The 19,623-nt window shown below is 36.6% G+C and overlaps 2 protein-coding genes across 2 annotated transcripts; both read left to right on the plus strand.

Moving 5' to 3' along the window:
- The first annotated feature begins 166 nt into the window (after window positions 1-166).
- On the plus strand, window positions 167-11,483 carry LOC131850611 (macrophage mannose receptor 1-like). Its single transcript, XM_059200905.1, has 6 exons — window positions 167-293; window positions 2,049-2,162; window positions 3,011-3,151; window positions 4,092-4,289; window positions 4,941-5,192; window positions 11,084-11,483. The coding sequence occupies exons 1-6, from the start codon at window positions 224-226 to the stop codon at window positions 11,254-11,256; spliced, it is 948 nt and encodes a 315-aa protein (XP_059056888.1). The 5' UTR covers window positions 167-223; the 3' UTR covers window positions 11,257-11,483.
- A 1,101-nt stretch (window positions 11,484-12,584) lies between these two features.
- Window positions 12,585-17,250, plus strand: LOC131850624 (macrophage mannose receptor 1-like). The gene is made up of 6 exons (XM_059200918.1): window positions 12,585-12,666; window positions 13,302-13,415; window positions 15,212-15,349; window positions 15,645-15,839; window positions 16,352-16,603; window positions 17,066-17,250. The coding sequence occupies exons 1-6, from the start codon at window positions 12,609-12,611 to the stop codon at window positions 17,248-17,250; spliced, it is 942 nt and encodes a 313-aa protein (XP_059056901.1). The 5' UTR covers window positions 12,585-12,608.
- Window positions 17,251-19,623: the final 2,373 nt, after the last annotated feature.

Consider the following 19,623-nt stretch of genomic DNA (forward strand, 5'->3'; position numbering starts at 1 on the left):
CGGTTTAGTACACCGTCTCACTTCCGATGGTCGCGGTTTCGATTCCTAGCACAGTGCAAACATTTATATTTATAAGTATGATTGTTTGTATAAATATACGGAACCCTACAAATATATAGTCGACTGGCTCCAAGCTAGTTTTACTATATATAACGCTTGCGGTAAGGATGCGAATGTAGTAAAACATTAGTTAGTTTCAGACGTTAGTCGTGCACGAATCAAAATGTCTTCAAGAGAGAATCTTGTTTTGACTTCATTGTTTTTAATATTTATTCAATACATCTCATTCTCAGGTATTTATATGTCAGGATTTGCTTTATACTCTTTATAAGTCTATATATATATATAACTCAAAGGTGACTGGCATAGTGTTCTATCAACGCACAGCCCAAACCACTGGACGGATCGGCCTGAAATTTGGCAAACAGGTAGATGTTATGACGTAGTCATCCGCTAAGATTTAATTAATTCTACCCCCAGGGCTGAAATTTGGCATGCAGGTAGATGTTATGACGTAGGCCTCCGCTAATAAAGGATTTTGATTAATTCTACCTCCAAAGGGATAAAATAGGGGATGAAAGTTTGTATGAAACTTTGTCAATTTTAAACCGATCGGGCTGAGACTTTGACAGAAAGCTACTATGACGTAGGCATCCCCTAATAAAGGATTTTGATAAATTCCACCCGTAAGGGGATAAATTAACGCGAACGAAGCCGCGGGCAAAATCTAGTTTGACAATAAGACAGTAAACGATATCCTAGAATTACCTATAAATAAATTTAAACTACTTTAACACGTTGAAGACCGCTTTGAAAAATCTTAGTTGTCACATAGGGATCGGCAATTTTTAATTACGTATGTTATTTTTTAAATATGTTTTTAGTGTACAATAGTATGAGGTAGACATTTTTTACCCTTAGATTTATTTCCATTAAAGTGCCCACAGGTGACCCGCTCCAACGAGTAAATTTACTTTCGATGATGCTACTAGGGCATTTATCGTGCAAAAGAAATGTATAAGAGCTGTGTGCGATGCCAGAGTAAGAGAAAGTTATCGATCTCTTTTTAAAAAATTAAACATCCTTCCATTGCCATGTATGTATATTAAAGACATTTGTATATTTGTAAGGGAACATCCTGAGTATTTTAAGAAATTAACAGACACAACACTGCGAGTAACGAGACCTAATGATAGACTATACACACCAATGTGTCGATTAGACTTACATAAGAGAAATGTATACTGTATGGCAATCAAAGTGTACAACAATCTTCCAAGAGAGATTAAAGAACTGGGGTCTCATACGTTATTCAAACGCAAACTAAAGAATTGGCTGTCACTTGGTAATTTTTACAGTGTCCAAGAATATTTAAGTAACACAAACACCTTCACGTAATTTGCATACCTGTATGGTAAATATTGCTGATCAATCAATTTCATGTAACATCATATTAATTATAATACTGTACTAATATTTCGCAAATAAATTATTTCATTTAATTTAATTTCATTTCGTTGCGAAGTGACCCACCGGTGGTCATGCGGTCTTTAAAGTGCTAAAAACATACTTAGAAAAACCTATTACTCACTAAACGATTACTAAAATTTTCATTTAATGTTATACCGATACCATAAATGTATTCGTCAGAAAGGAGTAAATAATGTTTATGAAAAGAAATACAGGTTCTTGTCCGTTTTTCTCAATTGGTATAGGAAATACAAATTCAACAACTTGATTTGCATAAGCAACTAATATGTTCTACATACGATTATATTTTAAACTAACTGTTCCCGCGACTTCTTCCGCATGGAAGTTGACTTTATTTTTCTAAAGTAAAAGAATTTTTCTAAAATAAAAGTTAGTTATCCCTTATTACATCAGCTACAAACATACAGACAGACAGACAAAAATTGTAAAAAATGTTATTTTGGTGTATGTACCGTATTTATATTCATATGCATGTAGTAAAAAACGGTTATTTCTATCTGGCACTATCTGGCATTTGGTCTGATATCTCTTTTATAGTGATTATATATATTTGACAGAAGGTGGTCAGTTTCAATCGAAGTATACTTACGTAGATACCTTAGATGGCTGGCTGAAGATGCACCGTCTACCTGCTACATGGAACAGCGCGCGCCTTCGATGTCACGCTGAAGGTAATTCTTTTTACAACAGGAAAGGAACAAGATAAACCACCACCTGATGGTAAATGGTAACCTTTGGTTGTGCTTTTCTTTTTATCACGCACAACTATATTGTGGAATTATCTACCAGCAAGGGTATTACAGCACCGATAGAATACTGAAACCTTCAAGAAATCTTATTGCTTCTTTAAAAGGCCGGCAACGCACTTGGAATTCCCCTGGTGTTGCATGGTGCTTATGGCCGGCGATCATCACTTACCACTTACAATATTACCGCGAGCTCATTTGTCCCATATGCTATGTATAACAAAAAATCGTAGTGTAACAGCTCGAATTTACTGCCCTAATAATCATCTGTCTTACGAACTATGTGCTCTGTCCATTACCACTTCAGTTTTGAAATTCTTCGGGCCATGTCGGTCACTTTGGTTCTTCTGCGGATCTCCTCTTTTCTGATATTATGTCGCAGAGTAACTCCAAGCATAGCCCTCTTCATTTCCCTCTGAGTGACTTTGAGCTTATTTATGAGGGCCATAGTTAGCGACCACGTCTTTGCGTCGTAAGTCATCACTGGCAACACAAATTCAAATTCAAATTCAAAATATCTTTATTCATGTAGGTCTATTACAGACTCTTATGATATGTCAAATCTACCGTCAGTTCGGAATGATGTCGAGATGAGAAGAACTGACAAGAAACTCAGCTCGTAATTTTTTTCAAATAATAGTGGAACATGTTTATGATAAATACAGTTATTAAAATTCAAATTTGGGAGAATAGAGTGACCACAAGCATATGTATGCTATCGCAAAGAACCAAAAAATTGTCTTACCGGCCTTAACTAAAGTTTTTCATTGCAGGGGCGGTTTTGGCATCACCTCTTAACGAGATCTTCCTGAAAGAAATGTTGAAGACAATGAAAACTAACAGTACATTAAATTTTGGAGTGTTCACTGGCATTCATGCCAGTATCTATAAAGGACTATATTTTTCTGTAGAAGGTTTGGACATTTTTTGTATTTTAATAATAAGGTGTATCAATTCGGTAGAACCGAGACACTTTGAGAGAATCAGCTTATGTAAGACGATCACACACGCCAGTCTTTGTGGAAAGATATGGACCAAGCACTACTTACATATAGCCGGATCGTCGTATATTCCCCTGGAAGAGCCGGGGATCGATTCTCCCTTGTTGCGTTTTGCTCTTCGGGTTTCCACTTCGGATCTGCTGTCCACTTCAGGTTTCACAACATGAGGAATGATAATGGTTCTTAGGATTCTTTGGCTTAAATTTGGATTTTATAACAATTAGCTACGTTGCAACCGCCGTTCGCATCGAATCGAGAGACAAGACTTCTGATCACGAAAATTGTCACGTGATCAGGCGATTGCTGTTATGATTGGTACGACCAGTTAAGAAACTGGTCAGTGATTGGTCATTTCAATTCACTTAGACTGCGTGTGTGAAACGTCTATATAAATTAAAAAAAATTATGACGAAACATAAGGGATAGATTAAAATTTGCACCTTTAGATAAAGATGTGTCCCAAATGTGTCTGTGAAAACATATTTTAATTAACATCACAAAAAAAATCTACTTCAACCTTTAACAAATGTGACTGCAATGCTTTATTATAGTGTTCCGGAATCTGCTCCTTTTTTAAGATAGTTAAGCAGTTCTTATAATATCAAGTTTTAATAATAATCTGTTTGTATTTAAATTCTCAATAATGATGAATTGAATGTACCTGTAATTGAAACCCTTTTTTCCTTAGTTACGCTATAACTTGAGAAGGATTTTGGAAAATTATCGAAGAATGTTTTAGTGTATGCAAATAGTAATCTACATATGATTTTAAGTTTCAAAGGTGATGCTCATGGATAGCATGCCGAATTGTAGCGTTTTTCATTTGATTATTAAATAAATAATATGATCTTAGGAGTACCGCTGGAGAATATTACAGTAGAATGGGCACCAGAGGAGCCGGACGACCACGATAATAGTGAGAACTGTCTGATGCTGTATGCCAATGGTACCATGGCTGATGTGAATTGCAACTTCACCTTTCCTTACATGTGCTACAAGAAAGGAAGTAAAAAGTATAAAAAAATTAATGAGTGTGGTACGACTGATAATAGTAAGTTTTTATTTGTTATTTTATTAGTAAGCTCTTTAGTATTAATTTTGTTTAATTCCACCATCATTAGTGTGTGTGTCATCATAAGTAGTACCTTAATCACAAACAGTAGCACATTTATTACCACAAGTTCAAAATTATTAAACTTTATTTTATTGTACCTACTATTAGTTTCACAATATTTCATAGAACTAAAAACATTATATAATATATCATGATATATATCCTCATTTTGATCGAAAACCTAAAAATTGAAAACCTTTTTCATTGCTATATTTAGATTTTTCGTTGTTACACTATTTGAGCGGAACAATATTCAGTATCGAGATCTAGACCACTACAGCTAGATTTAATCTCCCTTATTAGCTACTAGCTATTACCGGCGGCTTTGCCCGCATTGATTATATATTTATTTTTATGTTAATTCTAATACCTCCAAGAACATGAATACAAAATTTCATGATGATCGGTTCAATAGTCTTTGCGTGAAAGCGTAACAAACATACCAACTTTCACATTTATAATATGTATTAGTAAGGATTACACTGCAACTAATTATGATTAATACACGTAGTTAGTATCTTAACATTTGAATTTAAAATATTTACATTCCTAGCAGTAAAAAGTGATAATCTAAAATTTGCTTCGCAGATTATAAATTAGTTCGAAGAACGAACAATTGCTATAAATTTCATTCCGTTTGCGCAACATGGCGCACAGCGTACATGATCTGCGCCGCCGAGGGTGGTCACTTGGCCATCATTAACAGTAACTACGAGAGAGATATTCTTAGGAGTTTGTTTGACTCTTATTCCTCGAACAGCATTCAGTGTTATTATGCGAGCACAGCCATGCTTGGGTATTGGGACTGGAATAATGATAGCACTTGGTTTACTATTCACGGTAAGTCTTTTTATATTGTTAATTTTATTAGTCAGGGCTGTCCCAACATCTTCTTTCTCAAGCTCCCGCTTTATTGATTGCACCTGAACGACTGGTCTTCTATTCACGGTAAGTCTTCCTATAATATTTATTTTATTGGTCAGGGCTGTCCCAACATGCTCACGCTACGCTTTATTGAAAGCACCTGAGTATCTGGTTTTCTATTCACGGTAAGATTTCTTATATTGTTCATTTTATTGGTTAGGGCTGTCCCAACATGCTCATGCTCTAATGATACCACATCAGCACTTGGTTTACTATTCACGGTAAGTCTTCTTATATTGTTCATTTTATTGATCAGGGCTGTCCCAACATGCTCACGCTACGCTTTAATGATAGCACCTGAGCATCTATCATTAAAGTGTAGCGTGAGTATGTTGGGGACAGCCCTAACCAATAAAATTAACAATATAAGAAGTCTTACCGTCAAAATCGGTCCAGCCATTTCAGAGATTAGCCGGGACAAACAGACAGACAGACAAAAATTGTAAAATATATTATTTTCGTGTATGTACCGTATTCATATTCATATGCATGTAGTAAAAACGGTTATATCAATATTACAAATAGACTCTTCAATTTTATTTTTTATGTATAGATTATTAACCAATGTTGTCCCACTGTTGGTCAAAGGTCATTTCGTTAAGACTACCGAAGTCGTGCTGAATGAAAAGAAAAAAGAAATAAATTTATTGTCAGTTAATAATATGATTGCAAGAAAGTAAACAGCAATAAAACTATACAAACTGAAGCGATCGCAAATTTGATTTGCACATTGTGTGCAATTTGATCCAACTTGAGTAGCGAGAGATCGAGTATCTCGCGGATGGAGGCGGCGGAAAGAGAACGGGAGTGGACTCGTCCCGCTTTCCTCCGCCGCAGAAGAGCCAAGCCTAGCGTGGGGGCGTACCCAACTCCGCCCCCCTCTATCCCCCACTGGGGCCGGGGTGACTGCCTTGAGGGAGGCAGTCCCCCAATCCAAAGACCCCGGAGGTGCGCGTGTACCCACACGCCTCCACAATGGAGTAGGGTGAAATAGGTCGCCCTAACCGTAACGAGATGGGGCCTGCCCTACAACATTTACAGGGCGGGCCGTCGTCGTCGGAGCTGGGGTGGAAATGCACATGCGAATCCCCTGGCTCCGGCATAGACGCTCGTAGGTACGCCGTGTGGTTTTTGGTCAGTGGAAATCTCACACACCGCCCCGCCCTCCCCACGTCACCCCGGCGGGGTGACGGACTTTCGAAGATTTTTCACACGTTAAAAAAAACAGTAAGCATGTACCTGACACAGGTATTGCCATGACTGTGTCAGATACATGCTCACTAGGTACATCCCACTCTTCATATACATTGTCATATGTGTTTTTTCAGGTACATGCTCACTAGGTACATTCTTCATATGCATTGTCATATGTGTTTTTTTATATATTATTTAAGATATTAGATACTATAAACTAATATTATAAACGAAACAAAAGTTACTCATTTAAAGTTAAGTATAAAAAATGCATTCACGTATATCGTCGATTAAATAAAAAAATAACAGTTTTCAATATTAGAAGCTAGAGTTGTCTCCTCTTATATAAGTCAATTAAATTAACCACGCCATCTTAATCATTATCTAAATACTTTTAAAATGATATACAACACTTTTGTGTAAATTAAAAACCTTAAAGGAAAAAATAATTTCAATAATTTAAAAAAATAAAATTTAAATGCTTGTCTAGTAAAAAATGTACATTTTGAATACTGCTTTTTTTTTCTATATTCGTCCATCTCCTTTTCAGTGATGGAACAGGCAAAGATCCTTAGACCGTACAGCCTAGTCTACTTTTTATATTTGAACAAGTGATGAGGTTGAATACTGCTATTTTTCTATATTTTATTCTTTTTTGTTTTATTTATCCTTCTAGGTAAGGCAAAGAGTCTAGGCCCATACAGCCGTTATCTTTGGTATCATTTCTGTATTTTAATTTCTTTTTTCCTTCTTCAGATATCTTCTACTGTAGAGACAATATATTAATAAATTGGTTTGTATGTTTCTTGATTTTTAAGTCCTTAACCGACGATATGTTATGTATGGCGGTAGTTCAAGAAAAAGCTAACAAAGTTGAGGTATTAGAAGAACAGATATTATTATTAAAAAAGAATAACGAATGTCTGGAAACGGGTTTACATAACACCAAGAGGAACGAAAATGCGTCAATTAAAACGTCTAATATAAATAAGAACTCGATATCATATGCAAGTGTACTGACACAAAACCAACCACAGGTAAATCAAACAAATCAAGGTGTGGCCATAAAACGCATAACATTATCAGCGGAAGGGAACCAAAACAAAAATAAAAAGGCATCTGAGAGCAAAATCCCAGAATTTAATAATGAAGAATTTAAGAAAGAAGGATCATGGACAGAAGTCGAGAAGAAGAAAAATAGGTATCCTAATAGGGAAGTTAAAAGAGGTGGATGTATGGGCTCAGTAGAAATACAAGGAACGGAAAGAAATAAATCTTTACATGTGTGGCGACTAAAAAAAGACACGACGGTAGAAAGTATAGAAAATTATACAAGAAATGTATGTGGTAATAATGTACCTATTAAAATTGAAAAAATAAACCACAAAACAGAACGAGATTACTCCTCATTTATAGTGAGTGTTCCTGAGAGTTCGTATGAAAAAATTTGTCAGCCGGATGTTTGGCCTGTAAATGTAGAATTTTGTGAGTGGGTGTGGTTTCGTAGATCATACAATAAACAAAAATAATACAAGTAAACCGATTGAAATATTTTACCAAAATGTACGTGGCCTTCGGACAAAGTTAGAAGATTTTAATACCGCGGTGTCGTCCTGTAGCGCCGATTTAATTGCAATCACTGAAACGGGGTGCAATGAATCTATTTTGGATGGAGAAATAGTCCCGTTAGGATATAAGATCATTCGTTGCGACAGAACGGACGGTCGTAAACAAGGCGGCGCGCTTCTCGTGGCCACGCAACGTTATGAACTACGAAGTGCACCTATACCCGATGACGTCAACATCAGCAACTGTGCGTTTGAACTGGTTTGTGCGAAAGTATATTTGCGCGATAGATTTTTATTTTTATGTTGTGTTGTTTACATTCCGCCACAGAGTAGTGACAATGAGTACTTGCTTCTGTATAGAATAATTGAACAGCTTTCTGTAAAGTATCAGGAAATTATAGTGATAGGAGATTTTAATTTATATTCTTGTTCAACGTATATGTGTAATTATTACGAGTATTTTTTAACATATTGTGGATTCACACAGAAAAATAATGTGCCTAACTGTAATGAGCGTCAATTGGATTTAGTCTTGAGCTCATTGAGTGGAAGTGTCAGTGTGAGTGTCGCATCTGAATCACTAGTGCCAGTGGATGTCCACCACCCACCGCTGGAGATATCCGTATCGGTGACATGCCGCACGGCCAGCTCGGCTTCTCAGCGATGTACGCATGTAAGTAATGCCGACATAGATACACTTTATTCACCACCACAATGGAACTTTTTTAAAGTTGATTATCAAATATTATATACAGCGATAGGTGGCATAGACTGGAGTCCATTATATAAATTGAATAACGCAGAAGCGGGTACAAATTTTTTCTATGAGGTAATTAATAATATTATGAATAGCTATATCCCAATAAAACACCAAAAACATGTCAATTCGAGGTATATCTATCCCGAGTGGTACACTGCTGAATTAATTAATAATATAAAATATAAGGCGTCACTTCATAAACGATATAAGTCGAGTAAATCGCGTATTGATTATGTTGCATTTTCGCTGTGTAGGGTAAGGGTAAAAAAAATGATACAACAAACTTACGAACGATATAGGGAACGTATTCAAAATCATTTAAGGGAAGATCCCAAAAGTTTTTGGAAATACGTACAATCGAAAAGAAGTAAGCCGGTCTCAAAAATATTGAAAAATGGTGTTGTGTTAACGGGACAGGAATGCGCTAAAGAATTTGCACAGTATTTTCATTCCGTGTATAGTACTGAAACGGCCGAACTGAATGTGAGCGATGCTATGGCACAGGCAGAAGGTGCGAATGAATCGGCACGAGTGCATTTGGAGGCACTAAATCTAGCCGACGTTCGGCAAGCACTAGCGAAACTCAAACCGAAACGATCCTCAGGGCCTGATGGTATCCCTGCGTACATTTTTAGGGACTGTAGATTTGTATTAGCCGAGCCTTTACTACACATCTACAATCTGTGTTTAAAAACAGCGGTTTTTCCTGCGATATGGAAAATGTCTCGTGTAATTCCAGTTCCTAAGGGTCCGGGTAGTGGAAGTGTAGAAGAGTATAGACCAGTAGCAGTTCTTTCTACTCCCGCTAAAGCTTTTGAGTCAGCAATACAGAATGCAATGTTCAGTCAATTGAGTTCACAGCTCTCAGAGGCGCAGCATGGGTTTCGACCGGGCCGCAGTACCACAAGTAATCTAGTGAACTATATGGCTGAACTTATACCAGCTGTGGATGGGGGTAGGCAGGTAGATGCTGTCTATTTTGATTTCCGAAAAGCTTTTGATGTCGTTGATAACGACATATTACTTGGGAAGCTAGCGAGTATAGGTTGTACGCCACATTTATTAAGGTTTTTTACTAGTTACATGAGAGATCGATATCAATACGTCGAATATACTGGTTTTACGTCAGATCCCTATTTGGTCAGGTCAGGAGTGAGTCAAGGGAGTACGTTGGGTCCCCTCGAATTCACTATTATGATCAATGATCTGCCGAAGGTTGTTCATCATTCCGGATGTCTCCTGTTCGCTGATGATTTAAAGCTCTTTCTCACAGTTGGATCTGCTGCTGATTGTGAAATGTTGCAAAGAGACATAGACAGAGTAGTAGCATGGAGCAATAAAAATAAATTGCAATTTAATACTTCTAAATGTATGAGTATTAGTTTTACTAGGTCGCATAACCCGATCCATTGTAACTATACAATAGAAGCTAAATCGATGAAGAGAGTCACAGAGATGAAAGATTTGGGAGTGACTTTTACAGTTGATTTGTCTTTTAAGAAACATATAATAGATACGTGTAAAAAAGCTTATAAGATGTTAGGATTCATACTTCGTACTGTTAAGAATTTTTCAAGTATTACTGTAATAATCGCATTGTACAACACATTAGTAAGGAGCCATCTTGAGTGCAACGCTGTAATATGGGATCCATATGAAATAAAATATAGACTAATGTTGGAAAAAATTCAAAATAAGTTTATTAGGTATATATATATGAGGCAATATGGAGTATATCCCTTGTATCCTTTGATGTATCCCACTCTGTTCGTATTGGGCATGGTGGGATATAATGAATTACGTGTACGCAGGGAATTGGCTATTGTCTCATACATATTTAAAGTGTTTCGGGGTCAAATCACCAATTCTCTGGTTCTTGGTTTGATAAGTTTTAGGGTACCAGATAATTACCTGGGGCGGCGACGAAGGCCCCAGTTATTAGCGGTACCTCGCGGCAGAACTAATTTACTAAACAAGGCGCCCATGACACTCGCACTGGCCACTCTCAATAAAATAGCAGAAACAACGGATTTGTTTGTGTGTAGTCTGTGTGAATTCACAAAAACAACATTGTATGTTATATGTTATGTTAACGAATATGTATAATATAGAATTAGATACACTATTGTATTGGGCTTAGGCCTGTAATAATAGTTGTGTAAGTAAATAAATAAATAAATAAATAAATAAATAAATAAATGTTATTAATTGTCAACATGGCCCATCGCAGCATACACTGTGACAGTACTGTCTCTGCGCTAACTGTTTTATATTTTACATTTCAGGTCAGACTCTTGAGGAAGCAGGATATGCCAGTTGGGAAAGTGAATCACCTGATAATAAGAAACTGAATAATGTTGGCCAACATTGCGGCGGGATGATGCGGAACGGCTTACTTGATGATGTCTGGTGCGACGTCCCAATGCCTTTTATATGCGAAAAGGAAATAAATTTATAAAGCAAATATGAAATAGCTGTAAATTAAACAATTTTTTTTATACTACTATAATTGTAGGTAATAAAAACAATAAAACTTCAAAATTATATAATTATTATTTATTTAAATAAGCTATAAGCATTTATCTCCACAATTGTGTTATTCACTTTTAAGGAAAAGGTAATTTGCCGGCGTCGATTAGTAAATATATACAATAACATATTAATTAATATTAATATATTTTTAATAAACGCATTCTATGAAGAGTTGTTTTTTTCCTGTATAAGCACATGAGAACGTGCAGGTAAATAACATGTCCAGATCTCTCTCATTACCTACTATGAAAATTTTCTGCACTCACATACATAGGATAAAGCAACTAATAGCAACGGTTTATTAGTATTTATTTTGTTATAGAATCAAACACAACTGAAATACTCGATTTTCAAAAAAAGAACTTAATTTTAGCCCATTCTTATAAATAATACAAAACTGTATCAAAATTAGGAATATTATGTAAGAGATTAAAATTATAATGAATTTTATGAATAACGAATAGATATCCTAATATTTAAGGTAATAATAGAGTCAGACGAGTGGAGCTGAACTTAAATATTTACGTCAGTTACGAGTGAAAGTATTGCTATCTCGCTTGGGTGAAAGGAGACGCAACATTTCTGAATAGAGATGCAACGAATAATGAATTTTAACTACATCGTACTTTTATTGAATGGAGCGAGGACACTACAAATGAGTTAAAGGAACAAGATGAACTGAAAAACTGTAATGTAATGTAATGCCATCGACAGGGAATTCATCCCCACACGCTGGAACCTAAGTGGTCTCGGACAGTGCGGTTTCAGAGGAGTTTCCTCCCGCGTACACTTAGATTGTGGAATGAACTTCCTGCTGAGGTTTTCTCACGAGACTGCAGCATGTTTTTCAAGAAGGGTAAGGTTAAGGTAAGGGTATATTAAGGTTTCTTAAGGGCCGGCAACGCGCATGTGACACCTCTGGTGTTTCAGGCGTCCATAGGCTACGTTAACCGTTTACTGTATTGGCCGTATGCTCGTTTGCCACCTATGTAGTATAAAAATAGGTCGAGGCCGTCAATTATTTTGTTAAATGCACCACCCACATTAGCTTGGGTTTGCTCTCTACCTACCTCTGGTATGCTTGCGGTTACTCGTATTGTTTTCTGTGAAATCACAACCTCTGATAGGGTGCTATCGCAAATACCCTGCACGGTGTACCATCATTCACAGGATATGGTCTATTAAAATTGATAACAACCTAAATATATATCGCGTATTTTTTTTTATTCACACATTACTGTTTTGATACTGCGATTGTGTTGTATACTTGTATTTAAAATGGTTAAGTTACTAACAAAGGGTATTATGACATTATTATTTTTTACATCAGTCTCTGGTGAGTCCTTATTTTTATTAAAATTGCAATACGATGTTATTCTATGATCAAATCAGAACTACTTATCAATAAATAAGCTTTGTACACCTTTCTTGTAGCTCATTTTTTTTTTCTTTAAATCAATAAAAAATGTTATATACACTACAATATATTTGACATACACACGCTCATCATCTATTTTGTTTATTGTTAGTCTTAAGCTTAATAAATCGTCATAAGATTTGTCATATTCATATCGTTTGGTATTTACACTTGTAATATTTCTGTCAACACTTGGCAATCTTTCCATTAGTGCCTCTTCAGACAACATAGATTTAAGTTAAGTGTAAAGTCAGTCCACGTTCCGACTCAGCGTCCAATGTACGCGTTACTAATAAGCCATGCCATCAAGTAAAGTTAATAATATACAATTAATAGTACAATTTGTACACCTGTATACTCACTACCTACATGCTCCAATAAACAAGTAGTTTATGTAGCGACACCTCATCACATTATATATAACGCTACAGTGGAGAGGATATCCACCATGCTGCAGTATCTCAAATGCTTCTCTATATTAGGCTACTTTATATCCAATCATTATCAGGTCAAAATAACAAACAAAAGTTCATGCTGAAACTGAATTTCAACAGAAAGCAGAGAATATCGGTTTGACTACACCTACAATAACGAGATTGCGGGCTGGTGGAAGCTGCACAGAATTCCAGGGACATGGAACGAGGCACGGTTGAGATGCCATGCCGAAGGTACCTATTCTATCAAAACCAAATCAAATCAAATTTATTTGTTACTAGCTATAACCCCGACTTCGTCCGCGTGAAAAAAATCTAAAATAAAAGTAGCCTAATATACTCCTGCCATTACTACTTATTACAACAGCTACCTGCCAATAAAAGTCCCGTCAAAATCGTTAGCCGGATCAGACAGACAGACGGACAAAAATTATAAAAAATATTATTTTGGTGTATGTACCGTATTATATTCATATGCATGTAGTAAAAACGGTTATATCAATATTACAAATAGACTCTTCATTTTATTTTTTATGTATAGATTATTAACCTATGTTGTCCCACTGTTGGTCAAAGGTCATTTCGTTAAGGCTACCGAAGTCGTGCTGAATGAAAAGAAAAAAGAAATAAATTTATATTCATATGCATGTAGTAAAAAACGGTTATTTCAATATTACAAACAGACACTCCAATTTTATTTATATGTATAGATAAACATAGGTATACATTGGTTGTCATTTATTTAACATGTCAAGTAAATTGACCGTCTACCAAAGTTACTTATTCATTTCTTCAGGCCACTAATAACTTATGTCATATGGTATTTATAATATGAGTTATTACTAGCATCCCCTCCGATCGATCCCCCGTCCAATTCAAAGAGAATCGATGTTACGACGGCCTGAGCCGAGGTTCGAACCCCTAGCTGTGCCCTCAGACTAAAGTCGCATCCGTCAGGCGGGAGTTGGCCTTCAGCCGCTCCATAAGTTCTTCCGCGGGTTTGGAATGCCATCTGCACTCACCCCCTATCGTCCGGTGAAGCTGTAAAGGCCATCTGCGGTCAACAGCATTGGTGAAGTCCGAAAAAGAAAAATTACTAGCCGGAAGTAAATAATATATTTAAAAAAAATATACATGGGAGCACATTGACCCGGCCCACCACGCCACCACAAGTTTGAACTTTGTCACAAGCACGACTGTTTCAAGTTACTCCACTACGTCATTTTTAACTAATTAACTTTATGAAGTAAGACTACTGGCCGAAGGGTTACTGGCAGACAGTACTGGCGCTACCGTAGCAGACTACCATAGTCAGTGTGGTGACCACAAATACAATATTATTATTTTATATTTTATTATTATATATATAAAAATTACGTGCCATGTTGTCTGTCTTTTTTTTTATGTATGACAATGGAATGGTTCACCCGCCTACGTTAACGGTTTACGCTGGCGGGGCACCAGTGGAGGATGATAAGATGAACATGAGGTCAGGTCAGTTAGCCCATTATGACAAATTCACCATGAATTTATCATGATGGTTTCCAGGAGGAACCGCGTGGAGGTCAACCTGATTTGGTACATTGCTAGCAATGGGATCATCAGTCCACATTACTAACAATCCCCTTTCCCCCCCCACGTTGTCTGTCCGCGATGTACTCCTAAACTACTGAACCGATTGCAAATTTGATTTGCACATTGTGTGCAATTTGATCCAACTTGAAAGATAGGGTAGCTTACATCTCAATTTATAGTCGCAATATTATTTTATTGCAAATTATTTGTCTATTATTTAACCACAGCAACGCGTGGCCGGGTCTGCGAGTAGTACTACATATATATATATATATATATATGTTAGTCCGTAAGGACCATAATAAGGGGTATAATATGGGCCTATATTGTTAGGGGATATATATATGTATAGGGTTATATAGGGGTATATATTGTTAAATAAATAATATTAAGTTGCCTGAATCAAAATTGATGACATTCAATGATTATACAATAGTTGAATTTCGTTCTAAAAGGTGCTGTCCTGGCTTCGCCGCTTAATGAACACCTGTTACGAGTCATGAAAACGATTGTGGTTACCAACAGTTTACAATGTGGCATCTACAGTGGTATCCACGCGACTCTCTCTAAAGGCGTATATACTTCTGTAGAAGGTAAAATTATTTTTTAATATGATATGTATTTATAATATAACAATATCCATGGGCAATTCACACAACGCCATCTAGTCCTGACTAAACAGCCAGGTGTATGGGTACCAGACAACTAATATAAATATATACAATTTTTTGTAAATACTAACATAATGTACATAGAAAACACCCATACCGATACAAACATTCATACTCATGAATGTAGTACCGTGCAAGGAATCAAAGCCGCGGCCAACGGTGTAAAGTGGTGTGCAAAACCGCTAGACCACCGAGACTAAATACAGTTTTGTTAAAGGAGTGCCACTCTCGAGGATTCCCGTGAGTTGGGCACCCGGCGAGCCTGATAACTACGAAGACAACGAGAGCTGTTTGCTGCTATCCCAAAATGGAACTATGGCTGATGTCAATTGCACCCAAGTATTTCCTTATATATGTTACAAGAAAAAAACGCAGTCTGTTGTACAGACAACATGTGGAACAACTGATACAAGTAAGTATATTAACGACTAGTGACATACCCCGGCTTCTCCCGAGTCTGAGTCAAATCAAATCAAAAGTATGGTAAGTCATGTAAGTATTACAGATTCTTATGATATGTGAAATCTATAGTAGTTCGGAATACTTTTAAGATGAGAACTAACAAGAACCTTCGTTCCCGATTTCAGTTGCTACCCCCTCACTACCCCTTCACTTGCTATCCTCTCGGCTAAAACACCTCTGACAGAACCACTCCAGAATTCTAAAGCTTCCTAGCAGTAGAACTCAATTTATGGATATTTCTTTTTATTTCGTGTGGCTCAATATACAGACTGCTTCATGATCCGCAAATTCCCAAGTTATCTTTTAGATATTACTAATATTATAAATGTGAAACTTTGTGATTGTGGATGGATGTTTTTTACTCATTCACGCGAATGCTATTTAAGGGAGTTTAATAAAACTTTACAGCAATATAGCTTACACATGTATTTCACTTCGATTCAGATTTATTCTTTTTAACAGAATACTTCCTGGAGTCCAGGACGGGCAGTTGCTACAAATTTCACTACACAGGCCAGACGTGGCACCAAGCGTACATGACGTGTGTAGCTGAAGGTGGACACCTGGCCATCATCAACAGCGCTACTGAAGCGCAAGCACTCAAAGAGCTATTTGCTAAGTATCCTGCAAACACTATAAAGGCTTTACGCACAGACCCCATTTTCCTTGGATTTTTGGATTGGAACGAGGATAATACTTGGTTTACTATTCATGGTAATACTTTTTTACATAACTCCCAAAGTTTAGTTATAGGTTTAAATATATAAACCATACCAGTTCAAAACATACTTAACATAGTATTGTTTGCTGATGACATATCACTTATTTTCAAAGTAAAAAGATATACAACGGAATTTAATAATATAAATAATGCTCTTGAATTCAAAATATCTTTATTCATGTAGGTCTATTACAGACGCTTATGATATGTCAGTTCGGAATGATGTTGAGAGGAGAAGAAGTGACAAGATACTCAGCTCGTTCAAATAAATGTTGTACATGTCTACAATAATATAGATTCATTATAAATTCGAATTTGGGAGAATAGAGTTACCACCAGCATGTGCTATTGCAAAAGAAAAAAATCTAATCAGTGTTCGTGAACAGACCAGTCCCCACAAGAAAGATACAAAACTACCATGTAGTAAGCAAATCAATAACTTTTTTTTTTTCCAGGTGAGACATTAGATGAAGCCGGGTACAAGAATTGGCCGGCCGATCAGCCGGATAATGGTAAACATGGTAACCTGGGCCAACACTGCGGCGGCATGTTCAGAACGGGTTACTTGGACGATTTGTGGTGTGACGTCATCACTTTCCCATTCATTTGCGAAAAAAGCCCAGACAGTTTGCTTCTATAATAAATGTCCTTATAAATTAATATATAACAGAGAGAGTGGACTGTATTTATTGAAAAGAAAATAATTAATGGAAAAGGAAGTATAAATATGATTTCGACCTGGAAGAACTTCTTCCACACTCTGAACACCCCAAAGTAAGCAATGTAACACCACACTTACTCACCTTTGCTCAGGAACGTCCCGATGTGTAGTACTGTTTAGTGGCCACGCACTCTACAGTGTATATTTTCATTAAAAACAATTATATTGTGTTAAATAAATCATTAATTATCTTGTTTTATATAGATAAAAATACGGAGCGTCCTTTTAATTCCTGTCCTTATTTTCAATTGTTTTATTATTCTTTTTTTGAAATTTAAGTGGCACATGTTTTTATGTGGCCAGTATTACCGAGCGCCCTTTCCTCCAGTAAGCAAGCCGGTGATACAACCTGCTTAGACTAAGGAGGTTCGGAATACGGATCAAAATGTTTTATCTGTGACTGTACTTTGATTCTTTGGACATTAAAAATATTTTAATTCTACGATTGTTTCATTATTCCTTATTAGATGCCTTTCCTTATGCGAGCAGCTAAGGAGTGGAACTCTCTACCAACATCTGTTCTGTGTCTATTCTTGCCTCTTGCTACATTGGCTCTTTCAAGTAAGAGTAGGCACTATTAGAGCTTGTAACAGCTTAGACCGCATTACCTTTACCTTTTATTACACCTTTTATACCTTTTATACCTTTTTTTTTACGTCATGAAAATCCATCATGGAGAACCATTCTCTTAGGGAAGAATGGATACTGCCGGACTCCTACCTGCTAAAAACCTGACGACTGTTCCTCCTGGACATAATCGCCGTGACCATGGGATCGCGCAAGGCATTCTCCACCGGCGTGGTCCCCATCGAAGGGACCTTCCATCTAGGTGTGCAGGGAACAGTCTCTGCACGCCACCTCCCAGACCTTAATGCCTCCCCGGTGAGCTTCGGATTGCCCTAACAATCCACCACCCTAGGGTCAAGTATGGATTCGATGTCCACACTGATCAGACTCAGGTGTCCATCGAATCTCCCCCCCGCCTACGCCGCGGCTGCGGCTCTGGCCTTTGGCAAGTGACACTGTTTAGTGCTGCCGACTCTATGGACCGCATTAATACCTAACCTAACGCTCAAATATAGAAATAAAAAAATAAATATATCTAATACGCTTTCAAACCTTTCTGCCTACAGCCGTACAAGGATTTATAATAAAGTAACAACATAGAAAGGGAAACATTTCTGAATTATTTGTGGCGAGTCACACATAAAGAAACATTTATTTCTTAAAAATATAATCCCCATTGTGTCTGCGGCTTACAAAGACGAGGAAAACATTATCACACAAATAAAAATTGCTAGAAATTAATAGGTTGTTATTTTGAAAGTGCTCACACACTTTCTAATACGTTTCATCTCTTATTTTTGTTTATTATGCTGTATGGCTATGAGTACTAGACAACTGATATAATATAATATAATATAACATAATCTCAGGACAATTCACACAGCGCCATAGTCCCAAGTTAAGCTAGCTAAAGCTTGTGTTATGAGTACTAGACAACTGATACAGATACATAGACAATTTTTTTTTTCGTAAATACATACATATTATAAATAGAAAACACCCAGACCGATACAAACAATTAGACTCATGAATACAAATGTTTGTGCCGTGCGAGGAATCGAACCCGCGAACATCGGACGTCAAGCGGTGTGCTAGACCGCTAGACCACCGAGGTCGTCAAGATATACAATACTTAGATACATGTATTATATAAATGTATACCTAATATACATAGAAAACTCCTAGACCAAAACAAGTAATCATGCTCATGACTACAAATACTAGCTATGTGCGGGGAATCGAACCGGCGACCTTGAGAAGTGAAGCGATATAGTAAACCGCAGAAAATTAATAATCTTGTAGTCGACAAGTGGTCATAGATGTTCAATTTTAATAAGTCTGATTTAAATGAAGATAATTGTACAACATTATTTCACGTAATATAAAATTAACTCCCATAGGATCGTTTGTGCTAATTTTGTATGAGAACAACTGTTTGTTTGTTTAACAGTACATGTTGCGAGGTATTATGTAGCTTGATTAGACTCTTGGGCATTGTCCAGAGGACTGCAGTATAGTTTCGTTACGGACAATGTAGGAAGTTTCTTGATTTTTAGTCGAAAATTTCCACAATATTAAACTTAGTTTAAACTTTATGTTTCAAGAGGAGTCCACATAATAGAATTACAATGAATCCACAGAATAAAATTCTTCATTATTCGTTATATCTCTATTCAGAAATGTTGCGTCTCCTTTCACCCAAGCGAGATAGCAATACTTTCACTC

Source organism: Achroia grisella, unplaced genomic scaffold (assembly GCF_030625045.1).
Source record: "Achroia grisella isolate CSIRO2021 unplaced genomic scaffold, CSIRO_AGI_Agris_v1 utg778, whole genome shotgun sequence".
In the NCBI taxonomy this organism is placed as follows: Eukaryota; Metazoa; Arthropoda; class Insecta; order Lepidoptera; family Pyralidae; genus Achroia; species Achroia grisella.